General features: G+C 39.2%; 1 protein-coding gene across 9 annotated transcripts in view; it reads left to right on the top strand.

The window, feature by feature from the left end:
* The window catches only part of RGS7 (regulator of G protein signaling 7), a 442,164-nt gene that overhangs the window by 320,211 nt on the left and 99,782 nt on the right, over window positions 1-22,171 (top strand). For 8 of the 9 annotated variants that reach the window (XM_043511436.1, XM_038397461.2, XM_043511440.1 and 5 more), the window contains 2 exons: window positions 6,168-6,274; window positions 15,804-15,855. In XM_043511436.1, coding sequence (XP_043367371.1) covers window positions 6,168-6,274; window positions 15,804-15,855 — 159 coding nt within the window. Of the gene's footprint in view, window positions 1-6,167; window positions 6,275-15,803; window positions 15,856-22,171 lie in introns of those variants that run through there. The other variant, XM_043511441.1, reaches the window with a different exon arrangement.

The following is a 22,171-nucleotide window of genomic DNA, read 5'->3' as shown; positions in this document are numbered from 1 at the left end:
TTCGGGGGAGGTACCTGGAGGCGTGGCAAGGGCAACGCACGGAGCCCTGTGCCTCCCCCTCCCCCAGGGGCCGCGCAGGGACGTGGTTCCTGCCGCTTCCCAGAGGGACGTGGCTTGGGGCCAGGGCAGGCAGGCAGAGAGCCTGCCCTGGCCCCGGTGCACTCCGCTGCCACCCCGGAGCTGCTTTAGGTAAGCGGCACCGGGCCAGAGTCTGAACCCCTCTTGCACCCCAACTCTCTGCCCAGAGCCCCCTGCTGCACCCTACACCCTCTTGCACCCCAACCCCCTGCCCTGAGCTCCCTCCCGCAGTCTGCACCCAACCCCCTTCCCTGAGCCCCCTCATACATCCCGCACACCTCCTCTGCCCCAATCCCTGAGCCTGTTCCTGCACACCACACCCCCTCCCACACCACGCACTTCCTCCTGCACCTCAACTCCCTGCCCCGGCCCTGCATACAATTTCCCCACCCTGATCTAGAGTGTGGCCCTCTGGCCAAAAAGCTTGTTCACCCCTGATCTAGAGTGACCTGGCAAGCCCCACTAACTGCCTCCTCCTTCAGATGTTTCCATCTCCTGGCTATTGCTGTTCCCCCCACTATCCATACACAAACTCCTTACAGTCACAATCACCTTCTTTCCAGCACCCACATGGAATCTCAGATATGCCCTCTCAGTACCTCTGATTTCTGGAGCTAACTGATGCATTCAAAAATCATAGCACCCAAGCACAGCAGTTCTGAGTATCTGGGGCTACATCCATATTATATTTGGCACTAGAATGTCACACATACCAGTAGCTATTTCTGGCCTATCCCAAATATCTTTTTCAAAACTGAAAATGTACAGTGTGTCCAAACAAATGACCTGACAACTCTCACAACAAAGTATTATAGTAATAGAACTCAGTGTAGGAGGCTGAAACTCTGCTTCTAGCCCACTCTCGTATGTTTATGGATGGCAATGCAGTATATAATATGTCAAATCAGCCAGCATTGAGAGACTTAAGCAATAGTTAAGCGAACAGTGTGGTAAAGACATTTTCAGCCTAATCTCTGTCAGACCCATTAATATTTTATGGGTTGTGGATTTTCTTACTCAATCCTGGAAAGAAAGATAAGGGGGAAAGGAAAAAGCATATTACTTTGGTGTCACCTTGCTGTTCTGTAGGATTAGAGGGTCCCTTATGACCAATATTAAATCAATAGACTTGATGATTTAATAGTCTTGTTTAGAGTTCATATTCCCATATCTCTCCCTGTGACAGGTTTCAATCAGTCCACCGAGCCTCAAGGGGGTGATGGAGACCTACTGTCCCACTGGCAGGCCTTAGTCACACCTTTCGGTCACTGGGGAATTAGCGGAGAAGGTGTGCCGGCCCGAGCCTGCGGCGTTCGGATTCTGCTACCCAAGGCGGGTTGGCCGGGGTAGGGGAACGCAGGCCCACCCAACTCCACTGCGTTCCAGCCCAGGGCCCTGACAGCGGCGGGAGGAGGGGGTCCCGCCGCTGGGTCAGCGGGGAACCGTCCGCGCCACGCTGACCAAATACACCCACCACACGGTGCAGTTCTGTCCCTGGGCTACTTTCTACCCGGTCTCTCAAGCGGGCCTCTACGGTCCCTCCAGCTTGTCCGGATATTCAGCTGCTGGCAGCTCCAGCTCACGCTGGCCCGGGTTACAGCCTGGCCCCTCCAGGTCCTCCAGGTACTCGGCGGCTGGCAGTCCTGGTCGCCTCAGTCCTTCCTCCAGGTCAGGATTCTCCTGGCCCCGGGCCTCCCCTGGGTTGGCAGCAGGGTCTGGAGGGAACAGCCAGCAGCCTGTGTCTGTCTCCCTCCCTGGTGCTGCCCTTACTGGGCAAAGGGCCCCGCCCTTTGTACTTCCTCTTCCACCCCTCCCCTTCCGGGGATTGGCGTAAGCTTGGTCTGGCCCCGCCCACTCAGGCTGAGAGGGTGGCTCTTTACCCTCTGGTTCGGAGGGAAGCCACCCTGGCTCCCTAGGCTCCCATTCACAAATCACAGAGTAAAGGCACATTTCAAGTCTTATCCTGAATACTTTTTGCATGAAGAACCTCATTGAAGTCACTGCCGGAACCTCAGATATGCCCTTTCAGTACCTCCGACTTCAAGGGCTAACTGGTGTATTCAAAAATCATAGCGCACAAGGAGAGTAATGACTTTTTGAATTGTTTTGCAGACATAGCTAAGGTGTGTATGAGAGTGTGTAAAATTTTCAAAAGTGCCTAAGTGACTTTGAAAGTCAATGAGACTAGGATCCTAAGCTACTTAGGTACTTTTGATGAAGTTACTTTGTATTAACAATTGTATGCATTATTACAAATATTTAAAGGGACCCTGCCAAGTTAAACTTAAATTTAAAAATAATTTTGCTTGGTTATGTTGCTAATAACACTTTAGAAATCTGCAAAGATAAATTTGCTTTCCTATGGGATTTACATTTCTTTAGTTACATAAGAATTGCTCTACTGGATCAAACCACCTAGTTCATGAAGTATCTTGTCTCCCAAAGTGGCCACCACAAGCTACTGTATAGAAAGGTACAAGAACCCTGCGGTAGGCTATCAGATAACCTCTCTCTACAGATTGTTTCTTTCTAACCTTCATTAGTTTAGCTTATGCCCTGAGGATTTATATTTATTCCAAACCTCATATTTTCTTTTTTCATTCTTGCTATTGTAACTATGTATACTGTTGCCAACCATATAAATGTGCAACCCTTACAGTCATACATCTTGTACAGAAGAGTAAATTTATGTTCAGACTTAGAAGGTTTGTAACTTTCTGGTACTTCTTATTGACATGCATCAACATGATGATATCATCATTCAATGCTCTCCTTTTCCTCCAGAGGCTTGACCCTGCATGACTGAAGTCAATGGGAATTCTACTTTGGACTTCAATGAGAGCAGGATCATGCCTTTGGAGACCAGTCAGAGCCTTCTCTCTCTGAGGAGAGAAACTGTGGAGATATGGATGTGAGAAAAGGCATTGAGTTGTTTTATTGTACTGTATCAGTGTAAATAAACCTATTAAAAGTTTTTAAAACTTTTTATTCCTATTTGAGCCACCCTTTCTGTCCTTCCCCTTGCAAACCCAGCCATCCATAATCAAACTTACTTTAAAAAAGGAGACTGGTGAATTTCTTCTTTCAACCAATTTGTATCTATCTGTCACTCTCTCTTCTCCACTTTTCCCCACACAAGTAGAGATATAATTTAAATAGCTTCTAGATAAGAGAGTCTTCTGGTATTTATTCACTTGCACAGTGAAAGAATGAGGATATTAAAATAAAAAGGCATTTGATTTTAAAATAATTACAGGGGGTGGGGTGTTTATTTAGTTATTTTAAAATAACCTCTGGCATTCATTGGCACAAGATGTAGAATTTAATGGCTTATAAATATATATATGAATAACAAGAATATCTGTGGTTACATTAGATAGTTTGTACCCATATGAAGTTTATCCTATCATGTTTCAGGACAGAACTACTAAAAGCCTGGGGTCAAGAAACTTTCTATCTGGGCATGTCGTTCCAAGAATGTCTATTATGAGGGTTTGGTTCTTTCTCTGAAGCATCTGGTACTGTGGACTATCAGAGACATCATGCTGGGCTACATCAATCATTTGTCTGTTCCAGGATGTCAGTTGCTATGCCAGCAGGACTGGGACTAATTTGCAGAAGTTTACGGGAGCAAGAGGTGTTTGTCATGAAGCAAAGACAGAATTGGGGTTGTGGTTAGGTGGGCTAAGTGGGGAAGTTGCCTATCCCTAAACCCAAGAGGGGGTTCTGGGGATGGGTGGATTCATGGCAGCTAAAAATTCCCACTCATCCTCTTGAAAAATTTAAAATACTCATGATGAAAGTGTTCAGGTGAGTGGAAAGGTGAAAAGAGAGTTTGCACATATTGCTCATGAAATATGGGTGAGCCAACAGAACTATGTTTCATTCTTATAGCCAAGACTAACATAAAAAAGTGTAAAAGAGCACAATATTAATCCATCCTTGTCACAATGACTTTTGTAGCAAGGAAAGGAAACAACAGATTGAATAGATATTTTTCCCATGCTGATGTCTGTAATCTCCGCCAATGCCACAAAGCCATGCTGGTGTTTCTGTGCTAAACTTCTACTTCCAGGGTATAGAGAGGCTATACAATATAGATCCATGCTGAAAAACTGAGGAATGGAATTCCAACCTAGTAATTAAGTATTAGGAATTTGCAACAATAGAGTCACCTCTTTTTAAAGTATGATATGAACATAAAGAAAGCAAAACTATAGGCATTTACCAGTTTGAACATTGTGTTGCACATAAAACTGTAACCGATTTTTCAGAGTGAAATTATGCATGCCATTGGTCCATCCTTGATAGAGTATTGTCAAAATTTCAAATGGCAGAAATTGTTGTGTGACTATTTCATGGGTATATAAATATTCCAGAGCCTAGTTTGGCCTGTAAAGTTATATGGAGGGACTGGTGCAGAAATAGCTTAACCTTGTGGGCCAAGGAACTCAACTACCATAGGAAGTACAAGGTGTAACTATTAAATCCCACTCTTGTTATAGTATGGCTCTGCTCTCCTGACAGGAGAATTGTAATAATTGCAAAGTGTGTAGCCAATATCCTGGGACCTCAATACTGAACAATGGTACAATGTAAATATAAGAATATGTGTAATACTTAGCATATGTAGTAGGTGACCCAGAAGTCACCTACTACAGAACAGGCCCATCAAAGAAAATAACAGAACGCCACTAGCTGTCACCTTCAGCCCCCAACTAAAATCTCTCCAGCGCATCCTCAAAGATCTATAAACTATCCTGAAAAATGATCTCTTACTCTCACAGATCTTGGGAGACAGACCAGTCCTCGCTTACAGACAGCCCCCCAACCTGAAGCAAATACTCTCCAGCAACCACACACCACACAACAAAAACCCTAACCCAGGAACCTATCCTTGCAACAAAGCCCGATGCCAACTCTGTCCACATATTTATTCAAGTGACACCATCATAGGACCTAATCACATTAGCCATGCCATCAGGGCATGCCATCAGGGCTCGTTCACCTGCCCATCTACCAGTGTGATATATGCCATCATGTGCCAACAATGCCCCTCTGCCATGTACATTGGCCAAACCGGACAGTCTCTGTGCAAAAGAATAAATGGACACAAATCTGACATCAAGAATCATAACATTCAAAAACTTCAACCTCTCTGGCCAATCAGTAAAAGACTTAAGGGTGGCAATTCCACAACAGAAAAGCTTCAAAAACAGACTCCAGTGAGAAACTGCTGAGCATGAATTAATATGCAAACTAGATACCATTAACTTGGGATTGAATAGAGACTGGGAGTGACTGGGTCATTACACATATTGAATCTATTTCCCCATGTTAACTATCCTCACCCCTTCTTGTCAACTGTCTAAATGGGCCATCTTGATTATCACTACAAAAGTTTTTTTCTCCTGCTGATAATAGCTCATCTTAATTAATTAGCCTCTTACAGTTTGTATGGCAACTTCCACCTTCTCTGTATGTGGAATATATATGTATATATATCTTCTTACTATGTTTCATTCTATGCATCCGATGAAGTGGGCTGTAGCCCACGAAAGCTTATGCTCTAATAAATGTGTTAGTCTCTAAGGTGCCACAAGTACTCCTTCACTTAGCATATATATTTATTGGCTGTGGTTTTGTATGCTAAGATAAATTTAAGCCATTCTTCATTCAATACATTGTCTATACTGAGGATTGTAGGGAAATCTCTTATCACACTGGTGCAACTGGTAGGCGAGCCAAGGTGTACCAGCCCATGCTGTTTTAACACCATGTCATCTTCTAGACCTGTTCTAAGGGAAGGGTTAGACAACACAATGGCAGTAATTCTCGTGAGAAATGGATGGAGTGAGTCAGTAATGAAGGTAGTGGTAATACAGAGGAAGAGCTGCTGAATGGGAGACATACAAATCAACTCCTTAGGAAGAGGAATAATTTTGGTACCATCTCTATATTAAATAGTAAAAGAGCTGGGTGTTTACTCACAGGAGACAGGAAGAAATGTCACATAAAGGTCCCTTGCTGTAAATACAGAAAAGGCTAATTTTTTGTAAATGTTCTTTTCTTTCCCCATACCCCAACAGTGGAAGCTCTACATTTGGGGACGTTAATGGCAGCCCATGGCTATTTCTTTCCAATCTCAGACCATGTTCTAACACTAAAGGATGATGGCACCTTTTACCGGTTCCAAGTAAGTATGCTTAATATGTTCTTGGGTTGCTTAAATGAAGGTTTATATTAAGAGCAAGATGCTATTTATTGTAACTGTAATCGTATCATCCCCTTTCAGTGGCCCAGTTAATTATATCAATTCATCTTATACCTAAAAATGCTAATAGGACTATATTCTGAAACTGTATGTTAATAATTTAAATGTAGAGACACCGAGGACCATCACACACATAAAATTATATGTAGGTGGAAATGTCCCTCTCTGAAATAACAATAACTCTAATGGCTTGAAAAGTCTAACAGCTGCAGTAAAATTACATACAGCATAATTCTCAGTAGGACCCTCCTTTGTAAAGATCTGATGGAGTTCTGAGGTGTGGAATGAAACACATTATGGCTCTTTCCTCACAGACCCTGTAGAGCACTTCAGACAGAATATTTCCTCTTCTGAGAGGTGTACATGTGTGTCTTCTACCAGCACATATTCGATTATGATCTCACATTTATAGTGAGAGATTTCTATGTTGATCAGTTAGTCACACTAGTGTTCATGGTAAAAATGAGCAGGTATTCTAATGCAGATTAGGAGAATAGATCTGATTTTATACACATTATGTATAGGTTTTTATTTTTATTTGCATACTTATTTGTACCTTTTTTAATGGTATTACACCAGTTTTAAAATTAGTTCTTTATTGTTTCGTACAATGAACAGCTTGATTTCATGTTCTGTACATTGAGACAAATGTGATCCACAGTATTGATTGGATATCCTGGCATTTGATAAATGTATTAGAACCAGAAAAGACTGTCTGATGGGGTGCTAGCATGTCATCCCCCAGACATTTAAGACTAACATTTTACTTTAAAAAAAGAAAATGTAGTTCAAATTTACCTGAGAAGAACAATGTTTTTCAAGTGTAGAAGAAACATGACAGGTTGGAGAGTAATCCTACCTTCAAATCACGATCACCATTTTAGTTGTATACCACAGCTCACCTTTTGACATTCTAGACTAATATGTTATGATTCTGTTGTTGCTCTACTGCCCTTTTTTGGCAAAGCAGCATGATCATTGGCCTAAAGCACACAGTATCAAAAATGTAATATAGATTTATAACTACATATCTGCAATACTGTCAATCTAACATGAAAGAACAAGAAGTTGATTTGGGCAAGGAGGGGGAGTGTTACTGCACAAATTTGACTAGTATTACAATACTAGTACAATCACCATTACTAATCTATTCATATCCCATACCTGGGAAATATAAGGCTTCCATAACACAACAAACCAGGGGCAGAAAAAAAGGTGGTTTAGTATTAAATTAACTGTGTGCCTTACCATCCAGAGGTAGTAGCTGTAGCCAGCCTGTGCAGGGTATTTGAGGGAAGGCCCTTGTGTTTAACCTCTTTACTGATATGAGTACTTGATAGCAAACCAATAATGTGTAGAATGCATTTCTTCACAATAGATAGGCCAATAAATAAATAAATTAGTGACTCTGGGTGAAAATGTTTGGAAGGAACTTTTAATCAGTTTACACCAGCTGAGGATCTGCCCCATATACTCATATATAAGACAGATGGATATACACATGACTCATTAAATAAGGTAATTTCTAAAAGTGCCCCTCAATCCTCTGCTGTGGCTGCTGGTCTCTTTAATGCCAGGTGGTCGCCCAGTTCTGCTGCTGCTTTGGAGCTCTTTACTGGAGCATTCATTATCTAATCTACACCTTGTCTGCACAGAGAAATTGTACTACAACAACTATACCAGAAGAGTTAAAACAGTACAACCCTCTAGTGTGGACACAGTTATACAGGTATAAATGCGCATATACTGGCATAGTTTATTGATGGATGATAATGGGGGTAAGCTATACCAATACATGGCAGCTTTATACTGGTATAATTGAGTTTATAACTATTTTGGTAAAAATCTCACAGCTCTAACCAAAATTACACCAATACAAAAACTGTTAAATTAGGAGATGGGAATGACCCATTCAACCAGGAAAAGGTAAAATTATTTTACTTTGACTTTAATTTTTTGGGGAGGAGTGGAAAATCTCCCCAGGTGCATCAAAAATAGAACTATGGCTGGACAGAATCCAACAATTTCTAGACTACTGTGGTACACAGAGAAAAAGCATTTGTAGTAGCCAATTCTTCAAACTGCAGAGTCCATCCCTGCAGAGACTCTCCTACTACAGCGCAGTGACTTGCCCTGCAGAAAATAGGTTAGCTGCAGTTATGTACTCTGTCCTTTTCTATGTCTGACAAAGGGTACCGATCCCTTTTTTCTCTCTTGACAGTTTAATTATTTCCAGGTGTTTTGGGTTTTTTTTAACAAGCTACTCCTCTGTATGAATGGCTGACAATATGAGTGGAACTTATGTTCCACTTGTTCAATTGCCCTTTTGCAACCAAAATTATGCTTTTCTATTACTATTGTAGCCATCAGGAGGGCTGTAAAAATCATAAATGCCCCCCAGCTTTTAAAAAGTATTTGGATATGGAAATAAGTGTTTTCAATTTGTACCATTTTTAGGTGCATCAGCATTAACTGTTCCTGGGGCAGTTCACCTAACATTATTGTTCAGAGGAGGAGTTCTAAAAGTTACCAGATAGTTGCACACTTCAAAGAAGAGTAGATTTTGGCTAACCCTAACACAGCCATTCAGGGAATTAAAAAGTAATGAGTCCCCCTGAAGTCCGTGACCAGCAGGGCTTTTTTATTGCAGCCCTAGCACTGAAAGAAATCAGGAGCTGCACACACAATACCCACCCCCAGCATATGAGCAAGTGGGTGGGACGTGAAGCTGGCCATGTATGGGCGGGGAGGAAAGCAAGTTGAACCCCAGAAAGAAGTGAAGTAATTTATTTCCCTCCCTGCCCCAGCAGAAGGAGGGAATTCCTGTCAGAATTCTTTCCTGGAACGTCATGCAACTACATGCTTCCTTGTACGCCGTGTGAGCCAATAATCTTTTAATCCAGCCTCATGTTTATAACTCTGCTTTCCTAGTGAAAAGTGCCTGACTCTTCTTCCCCCAGCTTCCCTATCTTTCCCAGAACAACCTTCCAGTAATCGGAGTGTGACCACTTTCCAAACTGCATACCCATCCTGGCTCTCCTCACTTCAGTGGCAAGCTGGTGATATATAGCATGTCCACCAGGACCAATTTTGAATGAACTGCTATGAGTCATTAAAAACTTCAGAAATACCGAAGAAGTCTCTTGTGCATGAAGGCACTTCTTGGCATACCTAGGGCTTACAATGTCTCAAGGAAGTGTTCTCCAAAATCAGAGAAATGTTTATTGGTACTGTCTGAACAAGAACCACACTGTTAACCAGCTATCCTTGGTACAGAAAGGACTTTACTTGTTTTTTTAATTTAAATAAATACATAGCCTAACATCATGACAAAGATGATAAACAATATTTACTAGTTGTTACATAACACTTTTTCATCCATAGATTATAAAGTGCTTTATAAAACAGCTAAGAGCTAAGTGTCTCCATTTTAAAAATGGGGGAAGAGACCCACAAAGAGGTTAAATGTCTTGCCTGAGATCACTAATAGAACCACAAATAGAAACCTGGTCTCCTTAGTCCCAATCCAGTGCGTTATCCCCACTAGGATACAGTGCATCCTGATGGATAGTACTAGAATAAGAATGGTGTACTGTAATAAAATATGAATATCTCTTCCCTTGAGGCAGTTTATCCTAATGGACGATTTTCATCATACAACATCTGAAGTTACAAGTTGAATGCTTATGAAATATTTAACATATTTTCCCTAAGACTTTTTTTTACATACATTTTTTATATCTGCCTAAAAGTTTATACAACATTACATAATATATAAAAAACCTTGGGTTTAGTCTTTAACTTGTAAGAGATGATCTTGCTGCTACTCTAATTAATGGAAAAATGGCTCCCTAATAAAGATTTAAAGCTAAATTATGGGAACGTGTTATAAGTAGCTTCTCAAAGGGCACACATGTAGATTGCAAAAGCAGAGTTAACATTACACCCATGTTCTGGCTCCAGGCCTTTTCTCCCCTGGGCATGCCTATTTATGCCACCATCATTCCTGGTTTGAAGGAATTAAAGGCCCTTGATGATTCAAAGGACCCATAAGCATAGCAGCTAACTTCTTTGCTGCAGTTCTGTGGCTGTATGAGAGTTTGCTCTTGGGTGTGTTTGTGTCAGGCATCAGTCAAAAGTTGATCACCGTGCTTTTGGTATAATTTCTTTCTGCAATACATTTGTTAAAATTAAATGAATATATGCAATAAAGACAGGTTTCAGAGTAGCAGCCGTGTTAGTCTGTATTCGCAAAAAGAAAAGGAGTACTGGTGGCACCTTAGAGACTAACAAATTTATTTGAGCATAAGCTTTCGTGAGCTACAGCTCACTTCATCCGATTTGTTAGTCTCTAAGGTGCCACCAGTACTACTTTTCTATATGCAATAAAATACACTTTAAACTACAAAAGTTTTCAAAACATCAGTGTTGACAGGCATTAGTAAGTTTACATCTATTGTGTCAGATATTCATCTATTCCTGTTGTTTATGTCACCCGAGGCTATGGTTTTAACAAGCTAAATGGAGTCAGACTTGTTACTTACTGCATGGAGTGGTTCTAGTAATTCAGTAGGTATTAAGATAGAGAATTTAAAGTACTGCATTAATAAAGTCTCTCTTTGTATGTGAAATACATATAACAATATCAGTTGAATGGGATGGAGTTTAATGTTTCCATGTTGTAGATATTTAAAATATGTTTGCAGTCTCTCTACCTTTTCATATAACACAATATTCAGATGCTTTCATTTGCACTACTTTTAAAATCACTTTATTCTGGGAGATTAGGTTTTGTGCAGCAGCATTTATACAAATGTAATGATATTGAGTGTGTATTCCCTTTTGTCATGCACAGCAGGAACCCACCCCACCACCCAGTGTCCTTATGCCATGTCTGATCAGCCTGGTATCCACTATCCATTTGTGCATCTATAGGAAATCCAGGCTATAACTTTTGTGCCTTGTCTCTAAGCAAAGACCAAGGATGCTGTATCTTTGTGATAATCCCACCCCTGTCTATTGGTCAGATCAATATGTACAGATCAGTAATGTACAACTCATATTTTGGAGATGAATATATTTCCTTTAAATATCATACAGTCAAAGTTCTTAAATTATATTTAAATCACCAAGTCTTACAACAACAGATAAATAAAACAAAATTAAACATTTATGCATAATATGGAGGTTATTGGTTAAGGTTTCCATTCATTACAGGAGATGCATATAGTGAATGTTGTGTGGTCTGATGAGTCAAGTCTGAGAATGAGAATCAGGATCCTTAGTGTGAAATCCTGACTCTGTTGATGTCAGTGCCAAAAATCCCATTGATTTCAGTCAGGCCAGGGTTTCACTCTTGGTTTTCATACTCGTTTCTGTCACTGACTTCCTTCATCCTGGGCAAACCACTTACTCTCCCTTGGCATTAGTTTCCTTATATTTTAAATGTGGATAACAAAACTTATCTACCATTGGAAAAAGTTTGAGTTCCTCCAATGCAGATGTTAGAGAACATGAGGCATTTTAATTTGTATATAATCAATTGTTATTTATTTGATGATATTTTAAGATTATAGATACCCATTTCTAGAGTTTATAACAGTCCCTAGCAGTTGTCTGGAGAGGAATGACAATATATGGAGCAAAAGGTTTACATTTGACATGAATATTCCTCACCATATACATTAATTAGACTAAACTGTCCCCTTGTGAACAGACCTTTCCCTTATAACTATTCAAAGGGAGGGATTAAAGTAAACTATAGGATCTTTCTCCTTTAAAAATACAGTTTAAACCATACAAACTAACAGTGCTTTATAAAAAGGTGTTGTGTTTGAAACAAAGTTTTTCTCTATTTGAAATAGCAAGTAGGGTTGCCAATTTTGGTTGGATGAATTCTTGGAGATTTCATCACATGACATAATCTTTGATTAAAGATTAATCTTTAATTTCTAGAGATTTAGGACAATCCTGCAGGGTTAGCAATCCTAAAATTAACAAGTGCCTTCAATACTTAAAATTCTATGATGATGAGGAGGATAATTTGTTTTATGGTAGAGCCAAGATAGAACTGTTCTTTGTTCCTTTGATAAATTACTAGCAAAACACCAATGCAAGTAAATGTAATACGGGGATATATACATGGATTACAGGAGTTGGTTTTATACAGTTTTATTCGCAGAAGGGGCCTGGATATAGATTGCTATGGTTAAATTTAGAAAGTAATATAAAAATATAATCTAGATTGGACAACATAAAATTGCTTACCTAGAGCTACTTTTCTCTTTTTATAAACTCGTAATGACCTTATAGAGACAATCTGTTCTATACAAACCAATCAATTTTGGTCTGTGATGATACTTTTGGTGCTAGATATGACCTTATTTCTTCAGCCACAGGACTGAATAGAACTGCCTGCCCAGTTACAGATACATGTAGACCAAATGTTTTAAAATTGTAGTGATGTAAATTGGCAGCATTATTTCTGCCTGGGCTGATAAACACTATTTGATTTTCCCAAAACTATTCCGCAGCCCGCCTTCTTTCCAGCTATAAATAGGTTGTCATGGCAAAGTAGCAAATAGGGAATGTTACCACTCATTCATGGCAAACCGCTTGACAGCCACTCCTCAGGCAAAATGAAATTTTTAACGACTGATAGTTCCTTCAGGTTTTCAACATTCCACTCAAAAAAGTTAATGTTTGATAATCTTCTCTATGAAAATGGTTATCGTACAAAATGCTTGTACTGCAATACCTCTATAAATCTCCCAGTCAAAGCTTTCAATTGCCTGAAAATTGTAGTAAATGTAATGGGGTTTTCAGGGTTTTTTTAATGTGTGTACCCTAAGGTATCTGTATTGTGAGGTACACAGCAGATAATTCTACTACAGTTGATAACTGAGGTGTGCAAAATAATTAGATAAAAACTCCACCACCCACTCAAACTCTCCCTAGATTGGCAGTCACATACATTTGCAAACCACAGTTCATGCACAGAGGAGATCATAAACATGGGCAGAGATTCTTTTCATAGCTCTGGGAGGTTCTTAACCAGCTGAGAGGTGAACAGCTAGTCTCCCCTTCCTTCTACACTCACACACTTATAGTGAATCCCATGCCTCACTTACATACACCCCACTCTACAATAAGCCCTGGATCTCTTGTTTCTTATTTCTATAGGCCTACCCCCCTCTTCTGTTCTTCCTTCCTTGGATAAGTTAAACCCCTTTCCTAAGTCTTTAGGGTTCATACTTTTCCTCATCTCCAGAAGATTCTTCATGGTCTACTATTTTACCTAGTTCTTACATGCTGGGAAAGATTGGGAGAGGAAGGAGAAGGATGTAAACTAAATACTTGAATTGCAGAGATGCAACGAGGCGTGTCACATGTTTGAGATAAGACTAAGACCTATAACATCCATTTAAGAAAAGGACAATGTTATTGCTCTGTCTGGAAGAACTGTTAGCTAAGAGAGAAAAGCTGCATCATATGGCATACACATTTCCAGTTCCATTCAAGGGATTGCTGTCCAAGACTCTGGGTGATATCAGTATTAGCTTGTTTTAGTACAGCTTTAGAGTTAAATTCAGACTCCTACATTTACAGCCATGCAGACTCAGGGACTGGGAAGGCATGTGCCTTGAGAGTGGCATGCCCGGAGTCAGTGTGTTTCTGTATGGATAAAGCAGGCATGATGCTGCCAAGTACCTTGAGGAAACATATTAATTAGTGGGCCCTGCTGCAGCTCTTAAAAAAGGATTAGCATATGCTTCTGCTAATTTAGGTATAGAGTTGTGCATGGATTTTTGGGTGGAAGGGCATGTCTGTTTACTGCTATGTATGGGAGTGCTATGAGAAAGGCTCTCTGAGTCTCTCCCCAGGGTGGGCTGCCATTATTTAAGATTAACATTTAATCATTGGAACCTGGCAAAATGATCCTCAGTTTATGCAATTAGTTGTAATGTAAATTAACATCAGAGCTCTAGAACTGTGAATACCAATTAATTAGCAATGACAGACAAATGGAAAATATATTCCTGTGAAATATTTCAAAGTCATTTTAATTCTGCAGGTGGAATGATTTTTCATTTATTATCAATATTTTATGAACATTTTAATCAGAAATTTTTAGTTTTGACCTTTTTGTTTTTAAAATTTTGTTTTGCATTTTTTTCATTTTACTTTTTCACTTTTCACTTTCCGCCTTTTTCTCTTTCACCACCTTTTCTCTCATTGTTTTCCATTGTACCACTGAAAAGGTGTGGGTGTGGGAGGATGAGGAAAAACAGAGAGGCGGGAGGGAAGGAAAAATAAAACAAACAAACAAAAAATCCACCCCAAAAAAAGACAACATTTTTAATTTTCCAGTTCCATCAGGGGAAACAATTCAAAACAAATATTTTCTCAATTGGATGAAAGGCCATTATTCTGCAAAAAGATCTTTCCTGTGAAAGAAAATGTGATGACACCTGGGGCAACATTGATGGGTTCTGAAGTCATCAAACCAGATTGATTGTGCTGTGAGGCCTTTGATGATGGTGGCTGGAAATACATAGTAAAACTAAGAGAAATCCCAAAAGAGTTCCTTTTTTCTCCCCAAATGCAGGCTCAAACCAACACCAGTACTGACATTTGACTATACTAATATCACATCTCAAATTTCATATTCGTGTATACACATGAATATTCTGTGTATATAAATACTAGAGCTGTCTGATTTTTTCATCGAACAAGGTTTTTCATTGAAATTGTCTTTTTCAAAAATGAATTATTTTCTTCATTTCTTACAAAATATTAATAACTCTTAAAGATATCTTCCCCAATGATGTAAACAAAATTCTATTTAAATAAAAAAATTAATTTAGTTTGCAATAAAAGAAAAAAGTCAATAACATTTTAGATAATTGTTTTTAATGGAAAAATAAAGAAGTGCATTTTGAAGGTCTTGACAGTAATACAACTTTGAAATTTTGAATATTTTTGTGAAAACACCCTGTCCTTTTTGACCAGCTCTAATAAATATCTAGTAGTGAGTTGCCTAGATCCTTAACATATATTCATCACAAGTTCTGTAAAATCAGAGTTTGAATAGGTCATAAAGAATGCAAAAACTTCTCACCTCTAAACGTTGATTCTTCAGGTCGGTGTGAGCATGTTCCTGGGGAAAGTAGGGCTGCCCTGTACCTGTTCAATAGTTTATCAATAATAATAATACTTCATTCTTCTTATCTGCCATTCTGGCACACTACACAAATACCATAAATAAGCATACAAAAGTAATTTGCCATTTTGATGCCTATTTAAAAATTGCTGGATTTACAATACAGTAGATTTCCCAAGAAAGCATAAATAACCTTTACAAAACAGTGTCAGCCTAGGAATTGTATAATGCTTGCTTTGTCTAACCTGAATTCCCTGCTTTTTTGTTTTATTTTGTTTTATTCTGTAGACACCCTATTTTTGGCCATCAAATTGTTGGGAGCCGGAAAATACAGACTATGGTCAGTGTGAATATCTATTCTCTTTCTATCAGGAGTCTTGTATTGTATGTATAAAAACATTATTAAAGGCTGTCTTGTTTAGCCATCCAACCATTAAAAACACTGTTGGTGTCTTGTTCAGTCCCAGTGCAAGAACTGCTGATGCTCAGCTCAAAGTTGGCTTTGATTTTACAAAGTTTATTAAGGCAGAGGTCAAATATGAATGTGATACAGGAATACAAAAATAGCATTGCATTGCTGTGCACGTTGTAAATACATATGGTGACAAAGTCTCAGTGAAAAAAAAGGTAATGATTCTTCCATGCTGATGAGATTCAAACACATGCAAGCAACCCGGTTAGGACTCTTAAAACTCATAGTGGGCCAAACTTTCAAAGATATGTGCATGTATGTATCAGTGGACATGTGGAAATCAGTTATTTGTTCCAGAGTAGCAGCCGTGTTAGTCTGTATCCGCAAAAAGAACAGGTCACAAGGGTGCCACAAGTACTCCTGTTCTTTTTTTAGTTATTTTTTCGTACACATGGCCACACAAATATGTGTGCATACATTCAGGTTCATATGGATGGGAATGGCCACATCTGTGTACCATATGTTATTTCCTGCCATATATAAGGAGGCCATTTGTCCAGTTTAAAGTCGGACAGTCCTAGATTTCTGCCGCACTGTTCCTGTCCAGTAGAGACTTATAACTGGACATGACTTTGTCCATTGAAAATGAGAGGAAGAAACTGTGGAAGCAGGAGGATGCCAGAGGGGCAGGGGCTAATGTGGCACCTCCGTATGCAGTGATGTAAGCATGGGTGGGCCAATGCAAGAAGGCTCACACATCGGGGGCAGAGTCATGCAGGTGGGGATGGGCTAGTGGAGGGGGCTGACATGGTAGGGGATGGGGCTGCATGTGTGGGCTAAGATAGGACAGGGCCACATGGGCAGGCTGATGCAGGAAGGAGAGGGGTTTATATAGGCAGGGGAATGGAAATCCCATATTCTGAGGAGGTGTCAGGGCCACCCAAGCCATGTTTACCATTTACACACATAAATTAGATGTGCAGTTATTTATGTGTACCTACATTTGAAAATCTGGGCACAATTGGTAAAAAAACCCACTATAAAATGACTGAAGCCAAGATTTTTCAAAAATGAGTATCTAAAGTTAGGTTCCTATCTCCACATGTATGCACCAAATTAAGTGTCCTGATTATCCATGAAGCTGATCGACCAATAGCTCCCATTCATTTTAATGGGAGCTGCGGGATACTCAGGACTTTTGGAAAAACAGCCCATTTATTTTGGTGACTAAATATCCTAACTTCAGGCACCCGTTTTTAAAAAAATATCTTGGCTGAATGCTTTGGAAATTCAAGGTGGTGTGCACTACAGTGTGTTCAACCTCAGTATTGGAGAGCTGTGAACTACGGAATCTGTATAAGGTTGGCAGTCAATCCAACATTCTGTTCTTATCTTCGCAGTTGACTTGTGTGATTTTTGGGTAAATCACTAAATCCAACAATTTAAAACCGAGGTGCCTAAAGTTAGGCATCTAAATAGCTAGCCCAATTTTCAGAGGTGATCAGTACCAACAACTCCCAAGTCTGAAAATGCTGATGATAACCTCTCCAGGCCTCAGTTAGCCCATGTGTACAATGGGGGTAAAAATGCTTGTAAAACACCTTGTAAAACACTAGTACAATAGAAGTCCAGAATATTGTTATGAATCTAATATTTAGACAGCTGTGATTAGTCACTGAGGCAGGAAGATATTTGATTCAGCACTTAATAATACTTTCTTTCTTTCTTTCTTTCTTTCTTTCTTAGCAGTTTTTCACAGCTTTCCTTTAAGGGTTGTCCAATCTATCCACAGTCTCCTTGGTTATGGAATACCAGAAAATTATGAAACATATTTCCAAGGGAAACCGAGCTGTTCACCAGAAAAAGCCTATGGGATAACTGGGGGAGTTAATAAATATACTAAAATGTTTGTTGGGACTCTTCACTGTCTAATAGTAGGTATGAGCCTGAAGTCAGCCTGAGAAAGTTGTTATTACTATCCACTGATGTTGATGGGGAGGTACAATGTCTAGCTGCCTTATTAAAGTGACCAGTTGAGAAATAGCAATAATGAAGATTAAAAAAGAAACCCCAGAGTCAGAATCAGAATTAACAATTTGGGCAGGAGAGAGGGGTGGGTGAAGAGAGAGAGACTCTCCAGGGCATCAGAACCTCCACATAGTGATGTGCCAGGAGAGCTTATTTTTGCTAAGCTCCTCCAGTTATCATATAGGCTTTACCACTACACAGCTCAGTTTCCTGTTTTTAGCATAGGAAGGCCATGATTTTTAAAGGAAATTAGAAATTCTGTGTTGTGGAGGGCTGAGTTTTTAATGGTTTTCCATGGTATGTTAACCCTTCTGCTTATTAGGGTCTATTACCATGCATGGCCTGGAAGGATGCTGAGATTTTCTGCTGAACATACAGCAATGATTTGAGCAAACAGATGCAATCTCAGTCCAGATAACTGGATCACCAAGCTATGATAGCTAACAAGAAATCTTTTTTCAAGATTAGTTAAATTCTTAGACTGCAGTGATTAATTCTTGGACCTTAGGGCCTACATATTTTTAAACACTCAGTTGATGTCTGTAGGATTTCTGCATTCAAGACGGTGACAAAACTAGACAGTTAAAAATTAAGGGTAAGTGTCTAACATTATTAGTCATGCTGAGAAGTAACTTACTCCAGAAACTGACCCATTGATTACAGTGTCTGTATACGAAAATACGGTCATTAAAAAAAATCAAAGAACCTCAGGTATGTTCAAAGCATTATTTTTACTTACCAGTCATTTTTAAACTATGAATGCTTCTGGTGTTTCTGAAGGATAGCTGACATTTTACTGTCACTACATAGCATTCAGGGCCTCATCCAATGCGTGCTCTGCTCATAACTTCCTCTTGGAACAGAAGAATGGCAGTATCAGATCAGACCAGTGGTCCATCTAATGCACTGATCCGTCTTCAAAATTGGCCAATAGTAGATTTTTCAGAGGAAGGTCTAAAACGCTCACAGTGGACAACTTGGCAATAATATCCCTACTGGGTAAACTTCTTCCCAATCCCAGGCAGTTAGAAGTTGTCTTATATCCTGAAGTATAAGAGTTCATATTGTATTTATGAATTTTTATCCTAGCCAGTTTAATTGCATATATTGAATATAGTGGGAGTTCTGAATGCAGACCACATGCAAGATTGCACTGATAGTTTGTAACAAAGGAAGTGCTAATCAACAAGATTGAAATTCACCGTTCTGCAGAAGACCCACAAAAGTTCTATGAACCCCAGAAATCCTATTTTGAAGGCAAAATAGGTCTTAAGTAGGATTTCAGTGTCTTAAAGGTCTTAGGGGATTTATAGTACTCAATGGACCCTCTGCAGAAAGGCAAATTTCATCCCAAAAGAATTCAAAAGAGATGCTGCAAACTTTCACAGTAGTTCTGTTATTTACTAGTAAATGATGTAGAGAAAATGTAGATAATTACTCATAATAAACCAATTTTTAATAAACTTACTCAAAATGGCTTTAATGTATCTCCAGACTCTGTCATGCAGTAGAATGTTCAGTGATATTTCCTTTGTTACAGACTATGGGCCAGATCCTGAGCAGCTCTGGGCAGTTGCAGTTCCCCCTAAAATTCATAGAAGAGGCAGTATCCTGTGCCTCTGAGAATCAGTCCCCTATCAAACAAGCAAGTAGGACACTTCTTCAATAATCTTTGTCTATCAGAGTTAATGACAATGTAAACAACTTTATTGGTGATTGATACAATTTTACAAGCCAATGAAAATCTTATACTAATTGTAAAAAAAAAAAAAAGTAAACGTAGTTTCCCTTTAAATAAAGGCAGGCACACCTATCATTACTCACTCAGTGCTGTACTGCTGCCCATGATGAAGAACAGTGACAATAAAAACATTAACCTTAAGATAGAAATGAAATGAAGTTGAGACATTGCATTTGTTCCTTCATTACCAAGTTAACTCCAAAAATAAATTCTTTTTTATTCCTTTATATAATATGTTAAAATCTACTCAACAATGTCACTTCACTTTCTGCTTTGTGTTAGCTAAGGGTATAAAATATTTTCATGACCAAGATTTAGCTACAGGCAATGTGTGTAAAACAGATGATGTCCTCTCTTGACACATCCTTTTAAAAAAATCTCCAAAAATATATTTCAGGAGGCTGCTGGCCAGTTCCTAGAGCAGTGCTATAGGGAAGTGATGTGAACCCTGCTACTGATACAGGCATTAGACTTTTATCTTGTATCAAGGTGAAATATCTTGGCCTCCATTTTGAAGGTGACTAGCTGCCCACTTTTTGGATGCTCAAACTGAGACATCTAAGAAGGTCCTAATTTTCAGAAAGTGCTGAGCATTCAACCTCTGAAAATCAAGGTCCTTTAAAATATCTCAGGTTAGGCACCCAGAATCACTAGTCATGTTTAAACATGTGAGTCCTTGGCTTTCATTTAACTGATTGCATCAATTTTAAAGTTATGTACAGTGGGACCCAACCATGCTGGAAAGTTTCTCCCATGCAAAGTTCCACTGAATTCAGCAGGACTTGGTGCTTAAGTAAAGGTATGGATCCTTTGCAGTAATTTAGATTGTTGGTGGAGTTTGAGTAGTTCCGCATCCTCTCTGTATTGGATAGAGTTCCTGTCTTATAGCTTGTTCATGTGGCTATTAAAACTATGATCTCACAGTTTAGAAAGCTGGCTCTGCTTTATATTGTTGCTCTAGAGTGAGTGAGCGCACTAGTGGCTGAACATACCATCTACTTGTACTCAGATAAAACAATTTATTCTGCAAATTAAAATGTTATATGCCCAATTCCCCTCTTATTTAAAATTTAATTTACTAGATTAATAGAGGTTCTTCTGGCACATTAAAAACACTTTTGTGTCACTGAAAGTTTATGAAATACTGAGGCTATTTATGTTCATAGGCAGATGGATCAGGGTTCATCTCAGTTTGGCCAAATCTAATGAAAGTTAATCCACGTGCATATGGAATCAATTTTCATGAGGCTTGTCAATTCCTTTCTTGGGTTTAGTGACTCACAGGTGTTGGGAATTTGAAGAATTTAATTCTCCCACATTCTCTTGTTTAAATGTGATATATAAGAAAGATGAAAGGCAGATAAAATTTCCAAGGTTCATAGGTAATTACAGTCTATGTAAATACAACAAATAATTGTAACAATGTAGAAAATAGTCTTTTGGGGGGAGGAGGAGGAGGCGTTAATAAGAAATATTTCAGGAGAAAGGTGAATAGAGTGGGTGAAATTATAGAATGGATTGAGCAGAGGAAAAGTAAGAGTTGGAGGGTATTTAATTTTTGTTCTAGAGTTAGGAGCTGTAATTCAAGAGAAGAGATGGATATGAGCTATCAGGGAATCTTCAAATAGGTTAAATGATATAGGGAAGCTGTTCTGGATTATGGGGACAAAAGGAGACAGATATGTGCCTTTGAATGTGAAAAAAAACAGTTGGAAAAGTGGAATGGGCTGAATTACAATGATAATTTCAGAAAGGGAGTTGGGCAGTGCTGGGTGAGAGGGGGCAAATGTTTTAAGTCTATAAGAGAGGTAATGTACTGGTTCCTGAAATGGACTAAAGGTCAGATAATGTGTTCCCATTTTATGGTATAAATGAGGTGATTAGCTGGTACATTTTGGACAAAACAAAGTTAGAAGAATTAGTAGTATGGACTGAAGAAGTCCATAAAGGAAATCATTGCACTAGTTCAGGCCAAGAAGAGAGGAAGACATGCATAAGAGCTTCAGCAAAGGGGTTGAGATAGTGTCTGCTGTGAACAGGACAGTATTTTGTGGGTGATGGTAGGCAAATATATAGATCCAGGCAACATGAAAAACAAAAGATTCCTGAGTCTAAAAGAATATGCAGCTTCTTCTGCACTAGAGGTGAAGGCCAGGGAATAGTAATGGTTAGGATGAGAGGCTTTTACCAATTACAGTGTAGGCCAGGGGTAGTCAATTATTTTTGGTCAAGGTCCAAATTTCTTAGTAAAGGTATAGTCAACATCCAGACTCTGGAGAAAATAATAAAAAACTCCAAACAATAATGATGATAATAAGTAAACAAGATGTTGGGGTCTGTCCAAAAGTGTCTGACGGTCTGGATTTGGCCAATAGTCCACCTATTGACTACCCCTGATTTAGGCTATCAATCTGGGGACAAATTATGGCTTCCTCTGCATGGGTGCTCTGTGTGGAAGGCAGCACAGGGAGCCTC

This window comes from Dermochelys coriacea, chromosome 3 (genome assembly GCF_009764565.3).
Source record: "Dermochelys coriacea isolate rDerCor1 chromosome 3, rDerCor1.pri.v4, whole genome shotgun sequence".
In the NCBI taxonomy this organism is placed as follows: domain Eukaryota; kingdom Metazoa; phylum Chordata; order Testudines; family Dermochelyidae; genus Dermochelys; species Dermochelys coriacea.
Note: the sequence above shows the minus strand (reverse complement) of the source record. Positions and strands in the feature narration are given on the sequence as shown.